The sequence below is a fragment of the Macrotis lagotis genome, chromosome 6 (assembly GCF_037893015.1).
Source record: "Macrotis lagotis isolate mMagLag1 chromosome 6, bilby.v1.9.chrom.fasta, whole genome shotgun sequence".
NCBI classification, from domain to species: Eukaryota; Metazoa; Chordata; class Mammalia; order Peramelemorphia; family Peramelidae; genus Macrotis; species Macrotis lagotis.
In genome coordinates this window covers 54,198,053-54,224,245 of record NC_133663.1, presented here as the reverse complement: position 1 = coordinate 54,224,245, position 26,193 = coordinate 54,198,053, and the positions used below count along the sequence as shown (strand labels likewise).

At 35.9% G+C, this 26,193-nt stretch overlaps 1 protein-coding gene across 3 annotated transcripts in view; it reads right to left on the bottom strand.

Moving 5' to 3' along the window:
• The window catches only part of XRN1 (5'-3' exoribonuclease 1), a 102,933-nt gene that overhangs the window by 61,695 nt on the left and 15,045 nt on the right, over window positions 1–26,193 (bottom strand). For all 3 annotated transcript variants that reach the window (XR_012469372.1, XM_074191159.1, XM_074191160.1), the window contains exons 2-16: window positions 25,344–25,576; window positions 20,792–20,889; window positions 19,485–19,594; window positions 19,285–19,395; window positions 13,522–13,604; window positions 11,952–12,039; window positions 11,699–11,867; window positions 10,534–10,601; window positions 10,123–10,257; window positions 7,587–7,653; window positions 7,315–7,420; window positions 6,655–6,744; window positions 5,308–5,464; window positions 1,487–1,606; window positions 354–523 (exon numbers count right to left, since the gene is read on the bottom strand). Coding sequence is in view for 2 of the 3 variants with exons in the window: in XM_074191159.1 (XP_074047260.1) it covers window positions 354–523; window positions 1,487–1,606; window positions 5,308–5,464; window positions 6,655–6,744; window positions 7,315–7,420; window positions 7,587–7,653; window positions 10,123–10,257; window positions 10,534–10,601; window positions 11,699–11,867; window positions 11,952–12,039; window positions 13,522–13,604; window positions 19,285–19,395; window positions 19,485–19,594; window positions 20,792–20,889; window positions 25,344–25,576 (1,805 nt within the window). In the remaining variant the exon portion in view is untranslated. The remainder of the gene's footprint in view (window positions 1–353; window positions 524–1,486; window positions 1,607–5,307; window positions 5,465–6,654; window positions 6,745–7,314; window positions 7,421–7,586; window positions 7,654–10,122; window positions 10,258–10,533; window positions 10,602–11,698; window positions 11,868–11,951; window positions 12,040–13,521; window positions 13,605–19,284; window positions 19,396–19,484; window positions 19,595–20,791; window positions 20,890–25,343; window positions 25,577–26,193) is intronic.

The window sequence follows — 26,193 nt, the reverse complement described above, 5'->3', positions numbered from 1 at the left end:
TGAGCCCTCTCATTGCCAGAGACTAAGTTAATGTGCCACGGTCACACACGGAACAAATGAAGGAGGTGGTACTTGAACCCAGGTCTTCTAAACCCAAAGCCAGAATTTTTTCTACTGCCCCTCTTGTCCCCTCTTGTTGTATAGCAACTAAACTGTACCGGAACTGAGTCAGAATCTCCTCAGAGCTGGGGAGAATTCCAGTACTCATAGAGAAATCAGGAGAGACATAAAGATTTGGGGAGAACACAATGAGATCTCCATGTGACCTGTGGCCTCCCTGTCATTTATTCATTCTCAAAAGGATGATGATGCCAGGTCTTTCTTTTTCCCTACTTCAGAGACCAGTTTCTTACCTGGCACGACACTTTTCAATGGTCAGGAATTTCTCAGGCCAGGGTGAGGGATACTTAAAGCTAGTGTCCTGGTCAAACCAGTACATCAAGCACTCACTGTGCCTGTTCCTCCTTCTCTCCTCTTCTCTCAAATATTTGTTGCAGGACTCCATGGCCTGCAGCAATCGGGTCTTAAAAAAAAAAAATCAGAGAGATAAGTTTGTCTCCCCAAAAATCTTCAGTCAGAAAAACTGCCTTCTATAAAATAACAATATTCCTTATATGAGACATTTGGGACACTCTCTATAGAACACACACTCTGACAAAGAAAATAATCAAAATCAGATATTTTTTCCAGGTTTACACCCTAAAATGGAGGATGAATTTCATTCCTTTAAGCCCAAAAGACTGATGTTACTGCCATCAACTGAAAGCTACTACTCCTGTAGAAGAGGTGGACAGGAGTAGTAGCATAAATTCGAAATTCAATAACTTTAACAAAGATGATTATTGTTATATATTCTACAATTGTAATTATCAGCATTTATGTAAACATTAATAAGCCTTACAATGATTAACATTAATTTGAGTGGTAAACTGTACTAGGAGGAAAACATAAGTCATAAATAATAATTTTCATTACTAAACTCTCAATAGGGATATGCTTTATATCAAATCTATTCTACTTCGATACTTACAGAAGTAGATTTCTGCCTGTAACCACAAATTATAATGGAGAAAAATAAAATAGAAATACAAGTGCCAATGAAGAATAAAGAAGGTCTGTTTTGTGATCTCAAAGATCAGGCAAACGAAAGTGTGCAAAAAACAACACTGTGAGGGCAAGGGGCAGAAATACTGCTGATGGCAGAACCTGTAGATGACATCACACTGGTCAAGAAAATCACTGTACTACATACAGATGGTAGAAAAATAGAAGGCACCTCCCCTTTAAATGGATTTGAATATGTAGAGAGCTGACTTTTACTAATAAGGGACCCTAGGGGGTACTACTTGTGATTTGCAGGTCAGTTCACTGGTTCCTTGGGGCCATGTGGCCAGTATGCAAGAGGCCAGAGTCAACTCTTTTGAGGGCACCAACCTCTTAGGCAGAAACTATTTAAGAAATAATTCATAGACATTTCTATACTTACTTCATCAATGAATGGAATTAAAACGACTGCTTCCCATTCTTGTTGTTTCCCATTTAGATCAGTTTTAAAATCTGGAGGATAGTATTCTATAATTGGAGATTCCTCACTAGTCATCAAATGCTGTGAATGCATAAAGTTAACATTGTCAGTAATATCACGAATAGAGGTACGAAGTCTAACCTACATATCATTCCCCTATACTGCAGTGGCTTCCTAACACTTCTAGGATAAAATAAAGGAATTAACAAATGGTAACTATTTTTTTTTCAGAGCAATGGGGTTAAGTGGCTTGCCCAAGGCCGCACAGCTAGGTAATTATTACGTGTCTGAGGCCAGATTTGAACTCAGGTACTCCTGACTCCAGGGCCAGTGCTCTTTCCACTGCACCACCTAGCTGCCCCAAGGATAACTATTTCTGTATATGTATTATCAGAGCTATAAACAGCATGTTTCCTTAGATATGATATAAGCATAGACAAAATTTATACTCTCTAGTGCTAAAGACTGCCCCAAAATGAAGCACTAGGTAGCTATGTGCCCTCATAGAGGCAAAGAATGGGCATATTTGTCTTGTTTAAGGTAAAATGATCTTTATTCTAATCTGTTTAAATTTTTCTTTTAATTCTGTAGACTATCATAAAATCTCTCTCAGAATTCCTACCTCCCCTCCTCTGACCACTCCTACAAATGCCCTATTTCTGATATTTTTCTTCCCTTTACTTTTTACATGCTGTCTCCTCCAATAAAATGGGAGCCTCTTGAGTCAGGGGACCATGTTTTTATCTTCTTTTGTATTCCTGCTGACTATGTGAGTACAAGTCTAGTAAGTTCAACCCAGAGTCATTTTAAAATCCTGACTAAAAACTATTTAAACAGTAAAGTACTTAAGTGATACCTTCTCTGTCCATTGTACAAATTTCCAAAATTAAAAACTGAAATCCAAAATTCATGATTCATACAATTACCAAATACCAATTCTTCTGTTACATAAAGGGATGTTCTGAATATATGTTTCATAAGAGAGGCAAGAAATCTGACCATGTCAATACCCTATTTGGCAGTAGCTCCCTACTACCTCCATGATCAAATAAAGAATTCTCTGGTTGGTTTTTAAAGCCTTTCATAACCTGGAGTTTTCCTACCTTCCTAGTGTTCTTTCATTTCTATATCTCCTTTGTTCCCTTGTGTTCTGCAAACCAGTGATACTGTCCTTCATGGTGGTCTTCACACAGGTCACTCTCACCAGTCTCTGGATACTTGCATAGCTGCTCCCTATTCTTGCATTGTTCTACCCTCATTTCTGAACTGAAGTTCCACCTTATCTAAAAAGACTTTCCCACTCCTTATTTGCAGTGTCTTCCCTCTGAGATCATCTACATCTTACCTAATACTGAGTTCCTCAGGAGTAGAGACTGCTACTTGCCCTTGTATGTATCTCTATCACTCACTGCAGGGCCTGGCACAAAGAAGACTCAGAATAAAGGCTTCCTAATCACCAGATGTGGCCATGCAGATATAATTAATAACTGAAGGGAGCAGTTTATTTTGAGGAATGTCAGAAGCCATAGTGCAAGAAAGGTTGAAGGTGTAGATATTGAGAGTAGACAATTTGGCAAATAAAAGAGATATAGAACAACAGCTTGAGAGGATGGAAGTAGGTCTAATGAAGTCATTTTTTAAAGGATGTGATAAAAGTAAATGAGACTGTAGTTTGAACTAATTAAGTATAGTCAAGATGGGAGATGGACAGAAATTTGTTTAATTTCTATTAAGTAAAGGCATTTAAGTTCTGATTAAGTATGAATGAATGAAGAATGGCTATCTAGATGAGGACAAACAATGGGTTTAGAAGGAATGAAGTATAAAGAGAGGTCAGTTTTCCAAGAAACAAAAAATACATATGTGGGAGAAGAAAGGCAGGAATTGGATTAAGGTTTCCCTCAGAGAGGAAAAGGGAGAGGAATTCTGGAAAATGTGGAAGTCTAACAGCTTTTAAATGCAAGCTGGGATGCCAACAAGAGGCCACTGACAAAGTGAGCTGAGGTCCATAGCCTTACTCTGCTTGCCTTATGCCCCTGAGGAAGACTTTCTGTAGGAAGGTGAAATCAATCCTTTGTAACCAATTCTTTCTTCAATTACCCTAAAAGGATTAAATTCCATATCTCTTCAAGCCTCATTCAATAGATGTGTATTTTTTTTAAAAGATTTTATTTTGAGTTTTACAATTTTTTCCTTAATCTTATTTCCCTCCCCCCACCCCCCACAGAAGGCAGTTTGTCATTCTTTACATTGTTTCCATGGTATACACTGATCCAAATTGAAAGTGATGAGAGAGAAATCATAACCTTAAGGAAGAAACATAAAGTATAAGAGATAGCAAGATCAGACAATAAGATATCAGGTTTTCCCCCCTAAATTAAAGTTAATAGTCTTTGGTCTTTGTTCAAACTCCACGGTTCTTCCTCTGGATACAGATGGTATTCTCCATTGCAGACAGCCCCAAATTGTCCCTGATAGTTGCACTGATGGAATGAGCAAGTCCATCAAGGTTGATCTAGATGTTTATTTTATTTTAGTCTTTCAATTCTACTCATTTTCCCCAAATACCCCTAATATGATCAATGAAATTCTTTTAAAAGCAAAAAAACCCAAAAAACAAAAAAAGTCAAACTTTTAGTAGAAAAAAAGGGATAAAATGAAGTTATATGATTGAGGCTTATCATACCCATAAATGACCTATGGTCCATACATATCAAATGAATACTAACAAGAATAATTACACTAAAAATCCCCCAGATTTGATAAGAAAACAGAAAGATGGAATATCTGACAAAGAATCATTGTGACAGAGTGAACTGAAGAACTCGGAGTTTGAGAACAGAAAGAAACTTTAATTAGAAGAAGAACCTGAGGACATAGAACTAAGTGATTAAGCCAAGATCCTAAAAGAATATTGAACTTAACCAACCAGGTTCTCCCTACATCCCTTCACCCCAAGAGGTGGGGATGATGCTAGATTCCAAGAGAGGAGAAATAGGGAAACAGGAAGAAGGGACTAGCAAGACAGAATGAACAAAGGCTCTGTCCAAATTAAAATGGATATAGAGCAATATAACTGTCATGACTGTAATGCTATCTGAAGGCATTACACATTTCTTAGTTAATACCACATCCCTCTTTCATTCCCTTGTTATCATTAAAGAATGCTGTGGTAGAAGTTAGGAAGTATTTAGGGGTTCTGTTCCCAGCACTGCCACTTCCTAAGAATAGAGAAGATCAAAGGTCTTCAGAGCTATTCAGTTACCCTATTTTGCCAAAGCAAATAATATGCCCAAAGTCACAAAGGTGTCAAGAAAAGAACAAATGGTCTATATATTATAACACATTTCTTTTCTGAAATATGGAGATAATAACTTTTCTGGACTGCACTGGACGAAGGAGAACCCATACCTACAAAATCCTATTTACATTGATAGATATTGCTATGATTAGTATTTAAACCTAAACCACCACATTTAACATGATTACTTTTGTGGGTCTAAAAAAATCACATTATGAGTTTTATGCAGCCATATTTTTAGCTTTAATGGTAAATTAACTAAATTGGGTTTTTTTAGGTTTTTGCAAGGAAAATGGGTTTAAATGGTTTGCCCAAGGCCACAAAGCTAGGTAATTATTAAGTGTCTGAGGCTGGATTTGAACTCAGGTATTCCTGACTCCAGGGCTGGTGCTCTATCCACTGCGCCACCTAGCCGCCCCAAAATAATTAAATTTTGAAAGAATCAAATGATACATGAAATACCTTCAATTCTAAAACCCACCTGGTAGCACCCTGGAAGCAAATCCTTACTGGCTGCTGGCAGTACAGCGAGAAGCTGTTCAAATGGCATGAAAGGTTTTCCTAATTCAAAGTGAATTTTGAGCTCACTAATGTTGCGAATATCTGACAGATAAGGTGCATAATGGTAAGGGTAATACCTATAAAACAAAAATTATTTGTTTATCCAGAAACCTTAAGAAACTGAATCAAGTTAACTCAATCTATTTTTTAATAATTATACACTTAGTATATAGATAACAATAAAAGTTTTAATTATGCTTTGATCTGGGGATCAGATATTAACATTAGATAAATTGTCAAGAATAGGGAAAAAAATAGTTTTATTTATGAGAGAGGGCAAATTAAAGATTTCCTTTTCAGTGTGGAGTTTTTTTTTTAGGTTTTTGCAAGGCAAATGGGGTTATAAGTGACTTGCCCAAGGCCACACAGCTAGGTAATTATTAAGTGTCTGAGACCAGATTTGAACCCAGGTACTCCTGACTCCAGGGCCGGTGCTTTATCCATTGTGCCACCTAGCCGCCCCCTTCAGTGTGGATTTTGGGGAAGACCAAACAGAAACATCAGACCAATTAGTTCCATACAAATGCATTTTTATAAAACATCCTAATCAACTACAAATTAATTTAGCTTTCGGGAAGTCCATTGTGTAAATCCTATCTAGACTGCCTGGGGCTGGGGGTAGTCTGGGAGTAAGTGACATAATCAGCCACATCCTCCAGTCTTTCATTAGACTAGGCCAATCTTTCATTATAATATTCATTTCTTCTATTTAATTTTTAACCAATCAAAGTTGGATTGCCATCTGTTGAGAATACCCACTCTTCCAAGGACATATAAGCATCAATAGGCTGCCATGATCCTTCTTTGGTAACATCAAAGACAACCAAATGACCATCCTTTCATTAATTATTCACTACATATTATTAATAAAATGGTAGAAATTAAGTCCTTGAACTTTTTATAGGGCATACTCCTCTGTCCTAGATGTAAGGGATAAAGGGATAAATAATGAAATAATGACCACTGGCTAATCAAGAGATTATTCCTGCAAATAATGCATTGCAAACAGAATGACAGGGTACTCTTTGCTATGAGTCATTAAAAATCTCTTTAAATTGATATTCATAGTAAACAATATTTTACCTATTTTTCAACTCAACTTGCTATTTATTTTACTTGAAAATTTAACATAAATAATAGTATAGAAAACTCCAAATTATAACCTAGTATGCCATAGTGATTATCAAAAGAAAATATAACAAAAATTATGGCATCATGTAATGTTAAGCTAAAGGGTTAAAAATCTACAACAAGGCAAGGATCTTACCAGCTCCAGGACTGAACTCCATGATAGTAGTAATGCAGAATCCACTGTATTGCCTGCACATAACATTCAGCTTGGTCAGCCAGAAAGTCACTGGAAAAGGAAGAGAGTCAACTGGGCATGTTTCCCTTTCTCAAAGCCTCAGTTTCTAGGTCACCTCCAATGCTTTCCCAAATGTGCTTAGATAGGCTACTTTCACATCCTCTGACCTGGCCCAAAGCTTTGTGTGACATACCCTGGAGCTGTTTTCATGCCCAAATCTTCACACATGTGTCTTATAGTTATCCTGGATTCTAATAACTCACATTTTTATAACACTTACAAATGGACCAAATCCTTTTTTTTCTTTTACACAAAAAACTATGGTAAATGATATCTGCAAGTCTTATCACAGTCATTTTAATAATAATAGCCAACAATTACAAAGTACTTTTTTAAGGATTGCAAAGCATTTTATGCCCATTATTTCACTTAAGCTTGGAGATGAAACTTGGTCAGTTTATGCTGTAGACAGAATGGAGCTGGGAAACAATCTCAGATTCAGCATTCATTCCATTATGTCATGTTGCTCCATGAGGTCAGGGAACTAGTTAATTATTGAAATTTTCTATCTTCCTCAGCATATCACTATTACAGTTCATGGAAACTATGAAAGATACTTACTCTGAAACGATTTCTACCCCCATCTTTGTCATATAATATGTTCTCTTGTACTGTCTAAATTCTGTTTCAAAGAGGTCATCATCTTCAGGTTCATCTTCTATGACATCTGGAACAAAGCCAAGAGAATGATGACATAAAGGCTCAAATATTAGTTATTAAGGTTCTCCCCCTCCCCAATATTGTTAAATGTTTACTTTGGATGGCAATACAAAAAAAGATAGACACGTTCTGCAAAAATGGAGGATAAATGCAAGGGAGAATGTTTTGCTCACTCTTTGAAGCCACCACTTCTTCTTCAGTTTTGTCTAAAGCAGCCAAACACATGGAATTTTCTTGGCCCTAAGATATTTAAAAAAACAAAACCTATATAAAACTAATGAAAGTTTATTTCAGACATTTATAAGCAAGAACAACAAGAATGCTAAAAGTATTTCAAATAATATTAAATGACATTTAAAAAGCATATGATTTTTATTAGTATAAGAGAACTGGATTTTTTTTTCTATAATCGACTCAAATTGCTCCAATAAAGAATTAGAGAAACTCCAAAGATAATTGAGGATTTCATAAATAAGACTTTTTGCTGCCTCTAATTTCCTACCTTCCTTCTTTTCTGTCATTTCACACACCCATATTGGTGTTATGGCATCAATGTTGATGATTTTTCTTTATTCTTTAATATTTTGTGTTCAAAATTCAAAATAAATCAACAACAAATAAAGATCCAATCCGGAAAAATAGAACTTTACTTCACCACTTATTTCAATTCTTGCAAAGTAAAGTGTATGATTACAACAAATTGTTAATTCTTCAAAAAAAAAAACCTTCAAAAAATGCTATTGTTGAAACTTGGTAAATATAAGAATTAAATCCTTATTGACTAAATTCAACTTTCTTATGTTCTTCACCATTTCTGAAAATCTGGTTTGTAAAGATGATGATAGTGCTTACTCTGTTCCAAGCACTGTGCTAAATTTTTATCAAGATTATATATTTGCTGCTCCATTTCATTACCTTTAGCTTTATCAACCTTAAGATCAATGATGATAAAACTAGAAGAAGAGGTAATAAGCCTGAGGGTTAGTTAATACATTGGGAACTTCAGAGGTCTTAGTGACAACTGTGACAGTGACAAAAGGTAAAACATTGGACAGGTGTGAGATTGAAGGAAGACTGGGAGAGTAAGCCATTCTCAGGAACAAACTATCAAAGTTTACTAGGATATAATTTATTGTGGCAGAATAGTCTAATGTCTGAGGATACAACTGACTTTGATCTTGTTTAATAATTTGTGTACATTCTGGTCATTATCAGGAAGTGAAGGATTAATGTGATAAAACAGTAGTTGTTTTTATTGGCTACTTCTTAGTGGTCTAAGACAAACTTAAAAAAGTGACATTAAGTAGAGGTAGAAATATTCTGTGGTGATGCATTTTTACAAATAGAAATGAGAAATATTTGTCTACATACATATGCTTCTGAATAAAATAACTTTCATGAATATAACATTTGCTTATAACAAAGTATATGACTAATGTAAAAAACAATGAGATATGGTCATAAATGTATAGGTTATATTAGATTGCTTTCTATCAGGGGAAGGGAAGGAGAAAAACGTGAAACTCAAAACCTTGCCAAAAAATGATTGTTGAAAACTATTGATATATGTAATTGGAAAAATAAAATTCTTTTCCACTCAATTCTTTTCTTCAATTGTCCTTTCATACTCTCTGATTTATTACCTATATACTTACTCTCCCTAATACCAATGTCACTGTTCCTCTCTTTCCTTTTCACAGCATCTCCTCTTATTCCTATTTACCCTGTATCTATGAAGTCTGGTGAAGAAAGAATGGAAGGTTGATCAAGAGAGTTACACTCTAAGTTACTGTTTATTTTTCAGGATGAGCCACATGTAATAAATTGAGTTTTATGTGGTCTAGGCCCACTAAGGTGTACAGCTACATCAAGTGCTTTGTAAACCCCAAATCATTAAAACAAATGGTAGCCTGAGTCAGAGGCACTCATGGAAATGAAAAACAAGGGCAAGAGCACTGTCTGGCCAGGGTGGAGGGGGAAGTTGAAGTCAAAGAAGGGACAAGGCAGCAGAGTTAACAGGGAACTCTGTTTTAGGAACTACTTCTCAACAATGATCATAGGCACAATAGAGCTTTACAAAGCAAAGACCAAAAGTTTCATATAGAATTTTCATTCTGTACATGGAAAATTTGACATTTAAGTTAAGAATAAAAATAAAAACTAATGTAAAGAACCATTCAAATTATCAGGCTTTAAAGCTATGTTAAAATTAGACTACTCACTAAAGATGCCCTGAATGCAAGGTTCAGAAAGACCAGATTCTGCCCCAAAGAGGTTTATATTCTACTGAAATCAGAATGAGGAGATTCATGCACACAAATATATATGACATAAGATGAGGAGTAACAGAGTGAAGGTAAGAACAGAGTGCTTCATCACTCTGGTTATAGTGAGAGTCAGAGAAGACTAATTGATTAGATTATTATCTGGGCTCAGAAATCTCAAAAATTTGAGATGAATATGAGTATGATCTGGAGCTTGGAGGGAGGAAACAAGATTCATAAGTTAACCCAAAGACTTAGAAGGAGACAAACGACTTTGTAGAAGACCAGAAAAAATATAAAAAAGGCAAAGGAAAAGGATACATGTATTTTTTAAAATATACAAACACGAAGAAATGTAAAGAATAAATTAAGCAGACTCTTAACACTATGAAAACAGCAATGAGAATGAGTTTTGTGAAAATGGAAAAAATAAAACTTTACTTGCCTTTAGTTTCTTTTGTTTGTAGTTCTTTGCTTCTTCTGCTGCAATACCTGCCGCTTCATTAAGGTATTTGTTTCCAACTTTGCTTTCAAACCATTTCAAGTCAACAAAAACTTCACTGAAGTGCTCACGATCAAACTGTATAAAAATATTTTAGTTTAATTTAAAATGAGTGCAGGAAGGGGAGACTTTTGGTGCAAAATGTTGCATATTTTGACAGAAATGGTCACTTTATCAGTTGAACTTTGCTAAGTTTTTTTTTACTATAAGACATGATTTAATTGGGAGAGTATATTGAGAAATAATGTGAAGAAATTTAGAGCTGCTAGGGTAATCCTTATCATTTAAATTATTTGTTATTCAACTACAAGGAATTCCTTTGCTGATTTAACATATAAGCTTTTACTTACTTACATCAGACAATTTTATAAGATATTTCTCAAACCGAGGTAAGTTGAGGTGGCCATTTTCATTAATGTAACCTAAAGGGGACAAAAAAATTATATTAAAATTCAAAGATACTAGTGGTTTAAAATTTTTTCCCCCCCTAAAAATCATATATGTAATGAGCAATGAATGGATCAAGATTGGTATAGTGTAAAAACAGTGAATTTGGAAAAAAAAAGTCCCAGGTTTATTTTTGGCTCTGCTAATAATAAGGTGAAACTGGGCATATCACTTCATTGTTTTGGGTTATAGTTTTTATCCAGGGCCTAAAACAATGCTTAGCATAAGGCATATGTTTAATACATACAGACTGAAATGTAAAACAATAACTCAGAATGGTCCTTTCCAGTTCTAAAATTCTAGGCACCCTAAGGCACATGACATTCTACAAATTAGCATTACAATGAAATGACTAATTCTATCAGACCTAGTTTCCATGTATGCATATATTATAAAAAAAACAGGTAGGTGGCATAGTAGATACAGCATCAGTCCCAGTCAGGAGGACCTGAGTTCAAATCCAGCCTTATATACATTAGCTGTGTGACTCTGGGTAAGTCACTTAATCCCAATTCTCTCTTCTCCCCATCACCCCAAAAATGAGGAAGAAAAACAGAATATAGGGCTATACAACTATAAAATTATTCATTCACCTATATAAACAACAAGAGTATTAAGGTAGAATTAATTAAATTTAATACAATGACTAAAACTCATTTGTATACTTTGTCTTGGCTTCTTCTCTGTTTATCTTCTTCCTTTTGTTGATCCTTGGTTTTAAGTTTTCCATAATAATATTGGCTCCTACTTGTTGAGAATTTTTTAAACCAAAGTTATGCTTAACTCTTATGAAGCATGAAGCTGGAAATTTCTGCCAGTCTTCTTAATAACATGCATTGCCAACTTTAAAGGGTTAATATTAAGTACTACAGTAATCTTTACTCTTCACAAAATAGTTATAGGCATAAACAATGTGCTGTGGAATCTAAATTCAGGATTTATTACCCTGACCCACAAGGAACCCATCTTTTTTCTAGAGCAGTCATTCATCTAGCTATCTAATAAACTGAGAACCATTTTTAGTATATATGAATGCTAAATTGTTTTAGTGTAATTGTTAAAGATTTCTTACCACCAAGCTCTGGCAAGACAGTCATATATGTTCTATAAAGAAGAGGCAGTGCATCATGATTGATATGTAAATGAGGTAGATGAGGAATAAAATCATTGCCAACAAGAAATCCCATTAAAATCCAATCATCTATTATCCTTTCAATTTCATATTCAAAGGAAATCTTGTCCTATTGTAAAATGGAAAAAGAAATAAATCCCATGAAAAATTCTACACATAAGCTTCTTTTGCATCTGGCTAGTGTGATACTTACCTTTAATGCAGAAAACTCATAGTCAATATATTCTCTCATTAAAGACAAGTGTAGGAGGTGAAATGTAGTTTCTTCTGGTGCACATACCCTGAAAATTAGGAAAATTATAATAGCTATTTATATTTTTAAGTCCAGAATATAAAAACATAAATTGAGTATCTAAATAAAGTTTTATAGTTTAGTATGATCATAGTATGCTATTACAGATAAAAGCAAATTATATTTTACAATAAAGAAAAATTTGAATGAAGTTTAAAAACATTATTAGTCACATGTGTTCTGTAGTAAAAAAAAATCTCAAAATATAGAAACTCCTGTGACTTGAAAAACACATGTTATCAAAAAATGATACCTAAATATTTGACTTTAGAATAGGCCTACCATCTCTAACTGGAATATAGCACAGTTAATGTGTTAAATGAAGAAAGGGAGGAAAATGGTTGAGAACCCCAACCCCCAGAGTGCAGTTACAACAGAGAGAGAACAATTCAATTCCTCTATTCATCACTTGCTATCCTGAAATTCAAGTTGTACATTTTTAGTTTAATAGGAAACTACCAGTTTAACTCTTAAGTATGATTAAGAATTAGGGGCAGGTGGGTGGCACAGTACATAGAGTGGAAGACTCATCTTCCTGAGTTTAAATTTGGCTTCAGGTAGTTATTAGCCATGCAATCCTGGTCAAGTCACTTAACTGTGCCTCAGTTTTCTTATCTATAAAATAAGCTGCAGAAGGAAATTGCAAACCACTCAAAATCTCTATTAAGAAAACCCCCCAAAAGGTCATGAAGAGTTAGATACAACTGAAAGGAAGAAGGCAGCTCTCTACTAGTAAAAAGGCTGCCAGGCATTGATGTGGTAATGAGACTTCTATACACAAGTAACTCATTGACTGGGCTTTAACAACAGATATTTTGTGGTTATCCAAAACTAGCAGAGCAGAGGCTCATTATTTTGCATTCGAGTTCTCTGCTACATGTCCAATATTTGAAGAAGTTACAAAGACCATGGGAAGAAAAACAAATGGCTATGAAACAACTGTAAATATACTGTATATAAGCTTTGTTGCTGCTGTTCACTCATTTTCAGTTGTGACCAATTCTCCCTGATCCCCTGATCTGGGGTTTTCCTGGTAGAGATACTGGTGTGGATTGTCATTTCCTTCTCCGGCTCATTTTACAGATGAGGAAACTGAAGCAAAGAGAACAAAGTGATTTGCCCAGGGTCACATGGCTAGTGTCTGGGGCAACATTTCAACTTAGGAAAATGAGTTCCTGATTCCAGGCCCAGTATGCTAGTCACTATGCCACCTAGCTTAAAAGTACACTAAGACTTTTGGATGTATGGACTGAATTTTTTCTTTTTTTAGGTTTTTGCAAGGCAAACAGGGTTAAGTGGCTTGCCCAAGGCCACACAACTAGGTAATCATTAAGTGTCTGAGGAAATGATAAGCTTTATGTTTCTTTTACTCTCTAAATAAACTAAATGATGACAAACTATCTTCAACTGTCTTCTCTGATTTCACTGTCCTATATTCCCATGGCATAGACTTTCCTAAGGCATGATTTACCTTTGTGTTTTCTTGCCACCAAATCGGACCTCCTCCCTTAAAAGAGAGAAATGTGACTCATGACTTGTTAATCCAAGCATAATCTGTTGAAAAAGGATTTAAGAGAGATTTCTATTCAGTTGTTAAAGAGGACATCAACATTTATGTACATACACTTTTTATTTCAGAATATGCTTTAAAAATATGCTTATAGGATTTATTAATGCATAAAATAATGTGAAGTGGGCTTCTAGCAAGAACTAGTTTTCTTCTGTATAATGTATGATGTTATGAACAGGGATAAATGGGAATTCTTTTATTTAAATAACAACTCAGTGATGTGATTAAGACAATAGTGTTCATATGAAAGTTAGAAAAGGATAAAAGCCTCGGTTTCAGTTCCCTCACTCTCCGTGACCTTCCACATAGCTTGTTTTGGCAATAGAATAGAAGGGGAAGTAAAAAGATGCCATCAAGGAGTCAATCTGGTCTGTTCAGTTTTACTGGTACATGTAAGTTTGGGATGCCCCAACTGCTTTTACTTAATACCAAGAAGCTTTCGGTAGGCACCAGGTTGTTCTCCCTTATTTATTTCTAAATTCTAGTAACAGTTTAAATGGAAGTACCAAATTCTCTGAATCTGTATTTATTATTCCTGATACCCCATTACCCATCTCTCTTCAGTTGCTTTCACTAGCTTTTCCTGGGGGATTTGGCAACCAGCACTATCTTCTCTCCCTTGCCAATACATACTCCATACAAGTATTTATTCACAAGGAAAAAAAAGGTATAAAAATTCTGAAGTAATATATCAGAGCAAGGTTAATTAAAAGTATGTACAAAGTATGCTGTGTATCATAATCAAATAAATGTTTACTAAGTGTCTATGACTCACCCCTGGGGATTCAAACACAAAGGTCTCTACCTTCAAGAAACTTAAATTTTACCGGGGAAGACCAGAGTACAAAGATAAATGAATACAAAATATTGGGGGATTTTTGGGAGGTGGTGTGGACTGAGTACTGAGGCAGGTCAGGAAAGTCCTTAGGTAGACAGTATTTAAGCTGAGTTTTTGAAGTAAAACTGGACTTTTAAGAGTTGGTGATGAGGAAAGAGTGCATTAAAGGTACAGTTGAGCAGTGACCTAACCCTGTAGTTAATCTTAAAGTCCTGAAGAACTATGATTCCTTTGGACTGGAGCCCATGTTTACTGCACAACTCTCATCTGATCCTAAAACAAGAATGCCATTTCTCTTGTCCTAAAGCAACACCTTAACAACCCAGGACTAGGATACTTAGTAAATGCCTGCAATCACAAGGAAGGACCTATTTTATACTTATTTCCATATATTCCCTTGGCTATATATTCCATATATTCCCCTTTTCACCAAAGGCAAAAAGGAAGAAAAAAGGCATATCAAGTACAACAACATATTCTGAATTAACTATAAAATGGGGTGATGATAAGTTTTAATAGCCTACTTTGATATACTACTTTAAAATGCTAAAGAGTGCTTTTCTCACAATAACCTTCTAAGTCAGGTTATTCGAACTGAGGTTCAGTTGGGTGAAGGGACTTGCTAGGGGGTGCTGGGCCCAATATACAGAGTGACAGGCCTGAAAGGCAAGAAGACCTAAGCTCAAAGCTGGTCTCAGATTCTTGAGGGTTGTATGAACCTATAAAAAAGTATAAAACAGATAAAAATAACATCTACATCTCTGGGCTGCTGCAAGGATCAAGTAAAGTACTTATAAAATGCTATTAATATTACCCAAAGTCTCTTGGACAGGAATTAGAACTTAGCCTGACCTGACATCTTTTCGATTCCAATTTCATGTCCCTTATACCATGCCATGATGATTCGAATTATTCTATGCTGTAAATTCATGGGAAAATACCTTTCATTGTAGAAGTACCTATAACACAAAAGAGTATGGACTACTCCAGAGACTGGTATATTCACTCCTGACTAGGATTCTGAAAACTGAAAGAAGGCATTTTCATCACACTGGTTCAGTTTCCAGTTGCCTTCTCACAGTCAAAAAAAAAAAACAAACAACTTTAAAGCTGATGGTTTTAAACAAAACTGGCCACTGATTCTTGGGAAAGTGGGTCCAAATGCTTATTTTCTTAAATTCTAGAGTATTTACTGAACTCAACAAATACTTACTAAGCATCTGCAGTAGTCCCAAGCACCCTCTAAGATCCTGTCTGTGGTGTGGCAGTTACAGTGAAACTGGTCTAGGGGAACACAATCCCTGGCAGGATCTCAAAAGCTAGAAAGCCCTAGGCTGAGGAACCAGCAACAGACCAAGTCTGGTTTCTGAGGATCAGCTCAACTTAGTATAATGACCAATAAATAGCCATACAACTGAAGAAAAAGAATTATATCGATTCTGACATAGCTATAAGAGAAACCAGAGAAAACAAAAGGAAAATAGGGCTAAATGGAAAGACAGGTCAGAGATTCTAACTGGAGAAGCAAATAAAGGATCTAGCAGAGTTGGTTTTATCTCTCTTCCAAATGCAACACAAAATATCATTTTATGAATCATTTTGGTTACCTTATAACTGAAATGATCCAGAGAATTATTTAAGAAAATAAATACAATGAAAATAATTATATCTTCTTCACTAATCCTTATTGCAGAGAATGTAATGGCAGAGAAATTCTATGAAGACTTTCTTAATTCAACAGAGCTTTTTTTTGTTTGTTTGTTTTTAGTTTTTACAAGGCAATGGGGTTAAGTTAAGCCCAAGGTCATACAGCTAAGCAAGTATCAAGTGTCTGAGGTCACATTTGCATTCAGGTCCTGACTCCAGAGCCAGTCCTCTAAGAGAAAGGATAGCTTGGGAAATACAGAGTAAAGAATGAGAGGTCAGAGATGACTAGATTACACAGAAATTTCATGTCTAGAAATCATGACTATTTTAAGAAAAAGTGGCATGACAAATAGAACAAATGTTCTATTTTAATAGAACAGAAGCAAAATGTTACGATTTCAGGTGTAGGGGATTATTCTCAAATCAGTTATCTTTGTATAGTCAAGTTGTTAGAACAAAAATTAATATAAAACTACATAAAAGTGAGAAAATATATAGTATGCAATTAAACTAGCTACTAAAAATGGGAAATGGAAACAAAACTGACATTATAATTGTGTATGGAAGTCTAATCAAGGGGCGGCTAGATGGAGCAGTGGATAGAACACCAGCCCTGGAGTCAGGAGTACCTGAATTCAAATTCAGCCTCAGACACTTAATTACCTAGCTGTGTGGCCTTGGGCAAGCCACTTAACCCCACTGCCTTGCAAAAACCTAAAAAACCCCCCCAAAACAAGTCTAATTAATGCAAATCAATTGCCACAATGAAGAGACCCCAAAACCCTAAAAACAGTTTTAATGGGTAAATATTTAGATGCATTTGGCAAGTGAGGGGATGGCAGCAACACTAGAAATCTTAAAAGAGAAGGATGGAAATTGATTATGAGTAGTCAAGTCATAAAACAGTAAGACATAGAATAGTGAAAGAAAAAATTCCACTAAGCAGCTACTTAATGAAAAAAATAAAACTGGAAGGATGACAGTACACAAAATTAAGTATTTTTATAATAAACTCTTTTTACCATTATGGACAGTAAAGTTACCATGTCTGAATTTAGCAGTCCTGAACCTGCTACTTAAGGGAGTATAAATGGCATTGAAAAATACAAAGATGAGAAAAGCAGAAGATAAAACTAAGTACACAGAGGTCACAATTTTGAGAGTACTAGGCAAAGTTTCCAAAGGAGTGGGAAGATGTCAAGGAGGGGTGGGGAGAGGGGGAGGAAATGAACTTTATTATTACCACTCTCAAAAGTAAGATTAAAGTTACATTTAACTACTAAACTATCTATGTGCCTGCTTTATCATCACCTGTAAAACTTTTATGAAATAATATATATAGGCATCAAGGTCATCCATGATAAGAAGTAAAAGAACATCACGTGCTTTTGTGAAGGATATTCACAACAAATTATAACTTTACTATCCCACAATTAGAAGGGATAGAGTTTACAGGGTCTTACTGTATTCTTATCTTTTTTTTTTTATTTTTGCAAGGCAATGGGTTAAGTGACTTGCCCAAGGTCACACAAGTAAGTATTAAGTGTCTAAGTCGGATCTGAACTCTCGTCCTTCTGACTCCAGGGCTGGTGTTCCATCTACTGAGCCATCTATCTTTCATTTATTAAATTTAAAAAAATGTTTGATTCTGTAGAGTAAAATACCACCTTAAAGATTATTCTTCAAGAAGGTACCTCCCAAGCATAAGCCAATATTAAATAAGATACCTTAAAAAAATATAACTGAGACAACCTTGTTCAATGACATTCTGATTATAAAAAAGCATATGGCAATATATGTTTTCCAATCATGCTCCCATCACTCTCATAGAGGAATTCAGTGCAATGTCCAATCTGAAGAGGGATTTTCCATAGAAGTGAGATCTTCCAGATGTTGGAACGACCATATATGTAGATGAAATTACTGAATTGCATCAAGTTTTGAAACAATGCAAAACCTCCTAAATCAGAGTCATAATCACTCAAAAGAAATTGGCCTGATTATCTGCATAGGAAAATAATACAAGAGGAGGAATTCCTAATGACCAGATTATGAGATATATAGCTGGATATAAAAATCTATGAAGTTCATCTTTCTGAATACCGTATACACAGGCATATACAGACACACAGAGCAAATGGACAATGAGCAAAATTTAATAGGAAAAGAATGAACTTGATTGTCTTCTAAAGATTCCCAAACTTTTCTCTAAAGCAAAGATCCATTTTTTAGGAGGATATGGATGGGAGGCAGAAGGAGTATATTTTTAATAGCTATATTTCTCCAGTGATGTTGTATGATTTTGAGTCATGGTCTGCTATAGCCTCCAAAGAAGTAAATTGAGGATTTCTAATACAGCAAGATGATGTTACATCACACACCAAAAACGGAAATACACAGAAATGGTATAAAGAATGTTATCAAAGCCAAGTACGGTGGAATAAAATGGAAAAATTAAGCACTTCAGTATGTATGGGGCTCTGGAAATACAAATATGAAAGTGAGAAAAATCCCTGCTCATCAACAGAAAAAAATCAGGTGATTCAGGGCAGCTAGGTGGTGTAGTGGAGAAAGCATCAGCCCTGGAGTCAGGAGGACTGGAGTTCAAATCCAGCCTCAGACACAACTGCCTAGCTGTGAAACCTTAGGCAAGTCACTTAATCCCATTGCCTTAAATAAAAAAAAAGTCAGGTGATTCATATAATAAGAGTGAAGGATACTTGACGGCAAGTTTGTGTGTTCCACTGTCTGTCTTATAACGTCAGGAGAATATGAGAAAGGCCTCTGTGAGGTGAAATTATGGAAGTTATAGATATAAGTCATAAGAAAGGATGAATGAGTTATGAAATTGTGTTATTAGAATACGTATATTAAGAAGGACATAGACCCACTGGGTAACTTGCAAAGAATTTTGTTAAGTGTTTGGGATACAAAGACCACAAAAAATTTATTTCAGATGCTCAAGCTTACATTCAAAGGCCAGAAATTGTAGATTCTTGCTACCAACGCTCTTCCTCCTTCAATTAAGAAAAACTTAACTATTTTTCCCCATCTTTGAGTGATTCCTTTTCATCTCACATATAAGCATGATCAAATTTATGTAGAAAGTTTCTACTAATCACTGATACTACTGAAATCATTAGGACAGCAGTAAATTTCAGTATCACAAATATACTTACCAAGTCAGCATCTAAACCATAAAGACAATGTCTGATGTTTGGATCATGATCTGGCTTTCCTTTCTCAGATCGAATAAATTCCATGATTTTGTGTTCTCCTTCTCCTGGAGTCTGAATATAAAATTAAAAAAAAAAGGGTAATATGATGTATTTTAGAAAATTACATTTAGAAAAATGCTTCAGTCAAAAGACAAAATAACCTCATGGCCTGATAAGTAGATAGCAACTCCTTGCCATGACTTGTCTGAAGAAATCTTCATATTTACAAAATATTTCAGATGCTCATGTAATCTGGCCATGAATTCAGTTCCTGTTAAAAAAAAAGAAAGAAATTAAAACAGAAAAAAAATCCTATCTAATGGGGTAAGAGTTCACTACCAGCAGCAAAAAAATATTAGCCTTGGAGTCATAATTTCTAAATGTCAAAATACAAGATGTATTTTTTGTGGTATCTGAGAGGCAAGCATAAGATTCTACAATTCACTGGGTCTTATGTATACTGAAAAATACAGACTTAAAGAGGCTAACAGTTTGGTATAACCTTTGTTCGGTAAATGGTCCATCTCTTTATATCACTAAGATAAGATAACCTAAAATTCAGTCACTGTCAAATAGGACAGGTACAAGATATACGTCTCAGTTATGGTTTGAATCATGATTCAAAAGTATATTTTTGGGGGGTCAAGAGAATATAATCATTTTTTAAAGCAAGATTTTATTTGAGCTTTACAAGTTTTCCCCGAATCTTGCTTCTCTCCCTCCACCCCCCACAGAAGGCAGTCTGTTAGTCTTTACATTGTTTCCATGGTATGAAGTGATCTAAGTTGAATGTGATGAGAGAGAAATCATATCCTTAAGGAAGAAACATAAAGTATAAGAGATAGCAAAATTATATAATAAGATAATGTTTTTTTTTCTAAATTAAAGGTAAGTCTTTGGTATTTGTTTAAACTCCACAATTCTTTCTCTGTATACAGATGGTATTCTCCATTGCCTATAGCCCAACATTGTTCCTGATTGTTGCACTGATGGAATGAGCGAGTCCATCAAGGTTGATCATCACTGCCATGTTGCTGTTAGGGTGTACAATGTTTTTCTGGTTCTGTAAGAGAATATGATCTTGCTAACCATACCTTTGTACTTCCTTGTAAGATTTCATTTTAAGAAATGCAAACTCAAGAACTGTTAAGAATCACTATTGCCATTGCTACTTTCTGTAGGATTGTTCCAGAGACAGAGTATAAGAAGGTAAAACTGGATTATAAACAACCAGATAGAAATTCTTATTCCCCCATCTATGTGAAGAGTGAATTTAGTAATTTGGAAATTTAAGACCAATACTTAGGAAAAATGACTCTTCCAATGATTCTCTGAGATACAACTGGGAAACAACAACAAATTGAACACTGTATTTAGGATAAAACAATTGAAAAAGAAATATCTTTTTGAAATACTTGTCAATGAACATTTTACACCTTCTTCAAAATTTCTTTCTAAATATATTTACCTGGTGTAATACAGTTGGAGTCAAATCTTGCTTCTGAAGGGAGAATTTCTCCCTTTTCTACTGCTTTTTTGATTTTGTCCTCTGCCTCCTTTGCTGCCCTTAAAAGTTAAGGGGGGAGAATGTTTTAAATATTTTGAGAAATGAAGATAATGGGTACCAAAGTTAATATGTTCAGATTTGAGATTTTTTAGAAAATTAATCTTCCTGAATGCCAAGAATAAAATTAATGACTTTTCTATACCTTCATCCCATGAGTGTGATATTTTAAAAGTTCAAAACTTTTATCTCTTAAAAATGTCCTGAACTAAAAATAACTGGTGAAGATAAACTATGAAAAAAATTTATTTTGTAAGGCAAATGGGGTTAAGAGGCTTGCCCAAGGCCACACGGCTAAAAAACTTTTTTTTTTTTTAGGGTGACATGAAAGTCATTGAGTAACTCATGAGAGGACTATTGAGTTGAAATCTGTAAACAACTTATTCATTCCATAGCATCACAAATGTGCTTAAAATGATCCTCAAAGCACTCCAAAAAATACCATTTGAGACTCTTCAAAGCTTGTTGAGCGTTAATAAAGCTGAACTAAGGTTTATGGGGTACCCTGTGTCTACATATTAAAAGACAAGTACTCAGATAAAAATTTAAAATGACAAAATTCTATTATAGAATTTTCTTTTGTCTACCACTTCCATCAAAAAGGTTTCAAAATAGGGGCAGCTAGGTGGTATAGTGGATAGAACACTGTCCCTGGAGTCAGGAGGACCTGAGTTCAAACTCCGCCTTAGACACTTAATAATTACCTAGGTGGAGGGTGGAGCCAAGATGGTGACAAGAGCAGATCCTGTCTTGGGCGCTCTCTCATAAATCTTCAAAACTAAGGACTTTAACTAAATTTTTGAGAGACAGAACCCACAGAGGGACCCAGTGAGGCAGTTCTCCTACTCAAGGTAACCTGGAAAAGAGCAGAAGGGCTCTGCTCCCCGGGGTTGGAGGGGCTGCTGGCCAGAGGGGTGGCCCGCCAGAGCTTCAGAACTTCAGGGCGATGGGAGCCACCACTCACAGCAGCAGGGGACCTCTATCAGAGCGAGCACTTGGAGCCCAGCCCTCAGGACACATGCCGAGCAGCATGGCCAAGGCAGTCCAGATCCAGGAAACATAAGCAGGCTGAGCTGGTAAGCAGGAGCCCCCAGGGCATGAGCCCATTGAACCTGGGGAGGGCAGTGAAGAGAGAGACTGCAGAGCTCTGTCCTCTGCCCCTATAACAGGCCTCTGGGGCTCTGACCACATTCAGATCCTGACCCCAGTCTAGGCCCTCCAACAGAACAACAGGGGCCCCCCACCTCAGCCCCATGGCAGAGGGGGGGTGCATATGGTCATTCACAGACCAGGAGGGAGGACAGAGCCTCACACACGGAGACCCTTGTGGGAGTGTCCCAAAAGCTCAGGAAGAACCCCCTAAAACAGGCTTAGGCTGGGAAAATGAGCAAGCAGAGAAAAAAAGAGGAACACCATTGAGAAATACATTATCTATGATCCTAAGAAGGATCAATATACTCTGTCTGAAGATGAAGAAGCACAAGCTCCTGCATCTAAAGACTCCAAGAAAAACAGAAATTGGGATCAGGCTATGACAGAGCTCAAAAAAAAAAAAAACTTTGAAAATCAAACGAGGGAGTTAGAAGAAAAACTGGGAAAAGAAATGAGATACAGAAAAAACATGAAAATGAAGTCAGCAGCCTAGTCAAGGAAATCCAAAAAAAAGTTGAAGAAAATAGCATGCTAAAAACCAGCTTAGGTCAAATGGATAAAACAGTTCAAAAAGTTATTGAGGAGAAGAAAGCTTTAAAAAGCAAAATTAGCCAGATGGAAAAAGAGATAAGAAAACTCTCTGAGGAAAACAAATCCTTCAGACAAAAGAATAGAACTCAGGAAGATTGATGAGTTTATGAGAAATCAGGACGCATTACTTCAAAACCAAAAAAATGAAAAATTAGAAGAAAATGTGAAACATCTCATTGAAAAAACAACTGATATGGAAAACAGACTTAGGAAAGATAATTTAAAAATTATTGGAATACCTGAAAATCATGATCAGGAAAAGAGCCTTGACATCATTTTCAAAGAATTACTACAGGAAAATTGCCCTGATATCCTAGAAGCAGAGGGCAAAATAGAAATGGAGAGAATCCACTGATCCCCTGAGAAAGAGATCCCAAAAAACCAACCCCTAGAAATATTATAGCCAAATTCCAGAGCTCCCAAGTCAAAGAGAAAATATTACAAGCAGCCAGAAGGACACAGTTCAAATATCATGGAGCTGCAGTCAGGATCACACAAGACTTAGCAGCAATTACATTAAAAGCTCATAGGGCTTGGAATATAATATACCGGAAGGCAAAAAAGAGCTTAGAATGCAACTGTGAATCAACTACCCAGCAAAAATGAATGTCCTCTTCCAGGGTAAAAGATGGACTTTCAATGAACCAGGGGATTTTCAAATGTTCCTGTTGGAATGGCCAGAGCTGAACAGAAGGTTTGATCTTCAAATACAGGACTCAGGTGAAGCAAAGAGGTTGGAGGAGGTGGGAAATATTAGGGACTTAATGATGATGAACTGCATGTATTCCTGCATAGAAAAAATGACACTGATAATACTCATATGAACCTTCTCAGTTAATAGAGCAGGTAAAAGGAGCTTTTATAGTTGAAGCACAGGAGAAAGCTGAATTTGAAGATAAAATATGGTGTAAAAATGGAGTCAAAAGAAAAAAGAGAAATGTAATGGGAGAAAGAAAAAGGAGAGGGGTAATAGGCCAAGATATTTCATATAATAAGATTTTTTATTACAATGAGTTATTGCAATGATATGGAAGCGGGGAGGCAAAGGGGAATGAGGGAATCTTCGCTCTCATCAGAGGTGGCTAGGAGAGGAAACAGCATATATATACTCAAAGGGCTATAGGCATCTGGAGTAAGAAGGAGAGAGGGTGGGGGACAGGGGGAAGGGGGGGATGTGAGTGATGGAGGAGAGGATGGACCATGGAGGGAAAGTGGTCAGATATAACACATTTTCTTTTTTTACTTCTTGCAAGGGGCTAGGATTGGATGGCCTGTCTGGGACCATAGGGCCAGGTGGATGCTGGGCCTAAGGGGTGGTAAGGGGGCTCAGAGCCTCTTGGCTTCAGAGCCGGGGGATCTGTCTGCTGCATCACTCAGCTACCCTACAGCAGAGACAGAGTGAAAGGAGAAATACGAAAGGAGGGAGTTGCGATCAGCAATGGCAACAGTGGAAAAATATGGAAGTAACTTTTAAGATGGACTTACCATAAAGAATGTGATCCACCTGCGATAGAGTTGTTGGTGTTGGAACAAAGACTGAAGCACATTTTTTATTATTATTATTTGGGGGGGGGGTGCAGGGCAAATGGGGCTGGGTGGCCTGCCTGGGGCCACATAGCAGGGTGACTGTTGGGTGTCTGAGGCTGGATTTGGATCAGAGTGCTACTGGCTCAAGGGCCAATGCTCTGTCTGCCACCCAGCCACCCCTACTATTATTACTATTTTATTTTATTTTGGGTCTTGTTTTTCTTTTTCTTTTTTTGGGTTTTTGCAGGGCAGTGGGGTTGGGGTGGCTTGCATGTCACAAGGCTGGTTGATTGATGGGTGTATGGGGCCAGATGTGGGCTTGGGTGCTCATGACTCCAGGGCTGGTGCTCCGTCCATTGCGCCACCCCTACAATTACTATTATTTTTTTAATTTTGATTTTTTTTCTCTCCCCTTTACTTTATCGCTCAAGCGAGTCTATATTTTTGGTGTGGAAGGGGTATTTTGTTTACTCTTAAACAAGAATATTTTATTAATGTATAAAAAAACATTATTTGTACAAAATGAGAATAAATAAATATTAAAAAAACAATTACCTAGCTGTGTGACCTTGGGCAAGTCACTTAACCCCATTGACTTGCAAAAAAACCCAGAAAAAAATCAAGTAATATTAATTATCTGCTATCAAGATTATTTTATTTCTTTGCTGAAATATTAAAATAACATGAACCCAGAAGACCTTTTTAGAGAACTGCCTAGGACTAGTCCAGCCCTGTCCCATAGCTGTAACCTAATGATTGCCTAGGCCACAATTTTAGGCGATAAAGGACATTTACTTAACTGTCTCACTAAGCTTCAAATGAAACTTGTACTCCCAATATTTTTACTCAATTTTGTGATTTTCTGTGAATTGAATCTTAGCAACACTTAATTGATAGCATGATATTCTTTTGTTTAAAGTCATCACATTTATTTATTTATTTCCCCAAGTACACGCAAAAGGTGGTTTTCAACAACCATTTTTTGGCAAGGTTTTGAGTTTTACATTTTTCTCCTCCCCCAAGAAAGAAATCTATTCTAGTTTCTATGATTCTGTAATATTCTTGTCTTTTTTAATTAAAAAGCAACAATTTGAAAAAACTAATAATAACAATCTAACTTATTATGTAAAAGTAAGTAAAACATTATTATTTCGAAATGCTTTTAAATGAAAGTTTAAAACATTACCGAAAACGTCTCCCTCGTTGCTGGTTCATTTTTGCCCTTGGAGCCACACCATCAACTGCCATAAAGAAAACTTTTCTAGGCTTAATAATACGAAACAATACCTCCAAGTAGTGAAAAATATCAGCAAAAATTTTATCATCAGAAATTCTGAAATGAACATCATCATCATTAGGATGTGAACACTGATGTATGATTCCATTCATATCCAGGTACAAGTTGTCAAATTCAGGAATCTAGAAATAAAGAAAAGAAAAAAAAACAATTTTAGAAAAGATACTATTTAATGAAAATCAGCCATGGCTTCATTTTCAAGGGAGTAAATGACATCATTCATTAAAGGAAGTGATAATGTTAATTCTAGCAAAATGAAGTACAAGTCACCAAAAACAGAGGTGTGGTGAGGACTTGAGAATGATGCCTTCAGAGCTAATTCAGTTTATTTTATTTAAGTAAAGTCCTTCAGATATGATTTCTCTCTCATCACACCCAATTTGGATCAAGGTACAGCATGGAAACAAAGTAAAGACTGACAGAGTGCTTTCCGTGGGGGGTGGGGTGGGGGGAGAGAAGTAAGATGGGGTGAAATTGTAAAACTCAAATATCTTTAATAAAAATAAATTAAAAAAAAATGAAAAGTCCAACTTCTCAAAGCCTATTTTCCCTCAATTAAGTTACATTATGCAAATCAAATCAAATGGACTTTAAAAAGAAAAGAATAAATGAAAAAAATTGTCTAAGTATAGCTACCACATTATACACCATGTAGCAGAGCTTCAATGTAGGTTAGGCCACTAGGAGCAACAGGGGCTCATAAGATAGATGTGACTCCAAGTTTGGAAAAGAAATAATT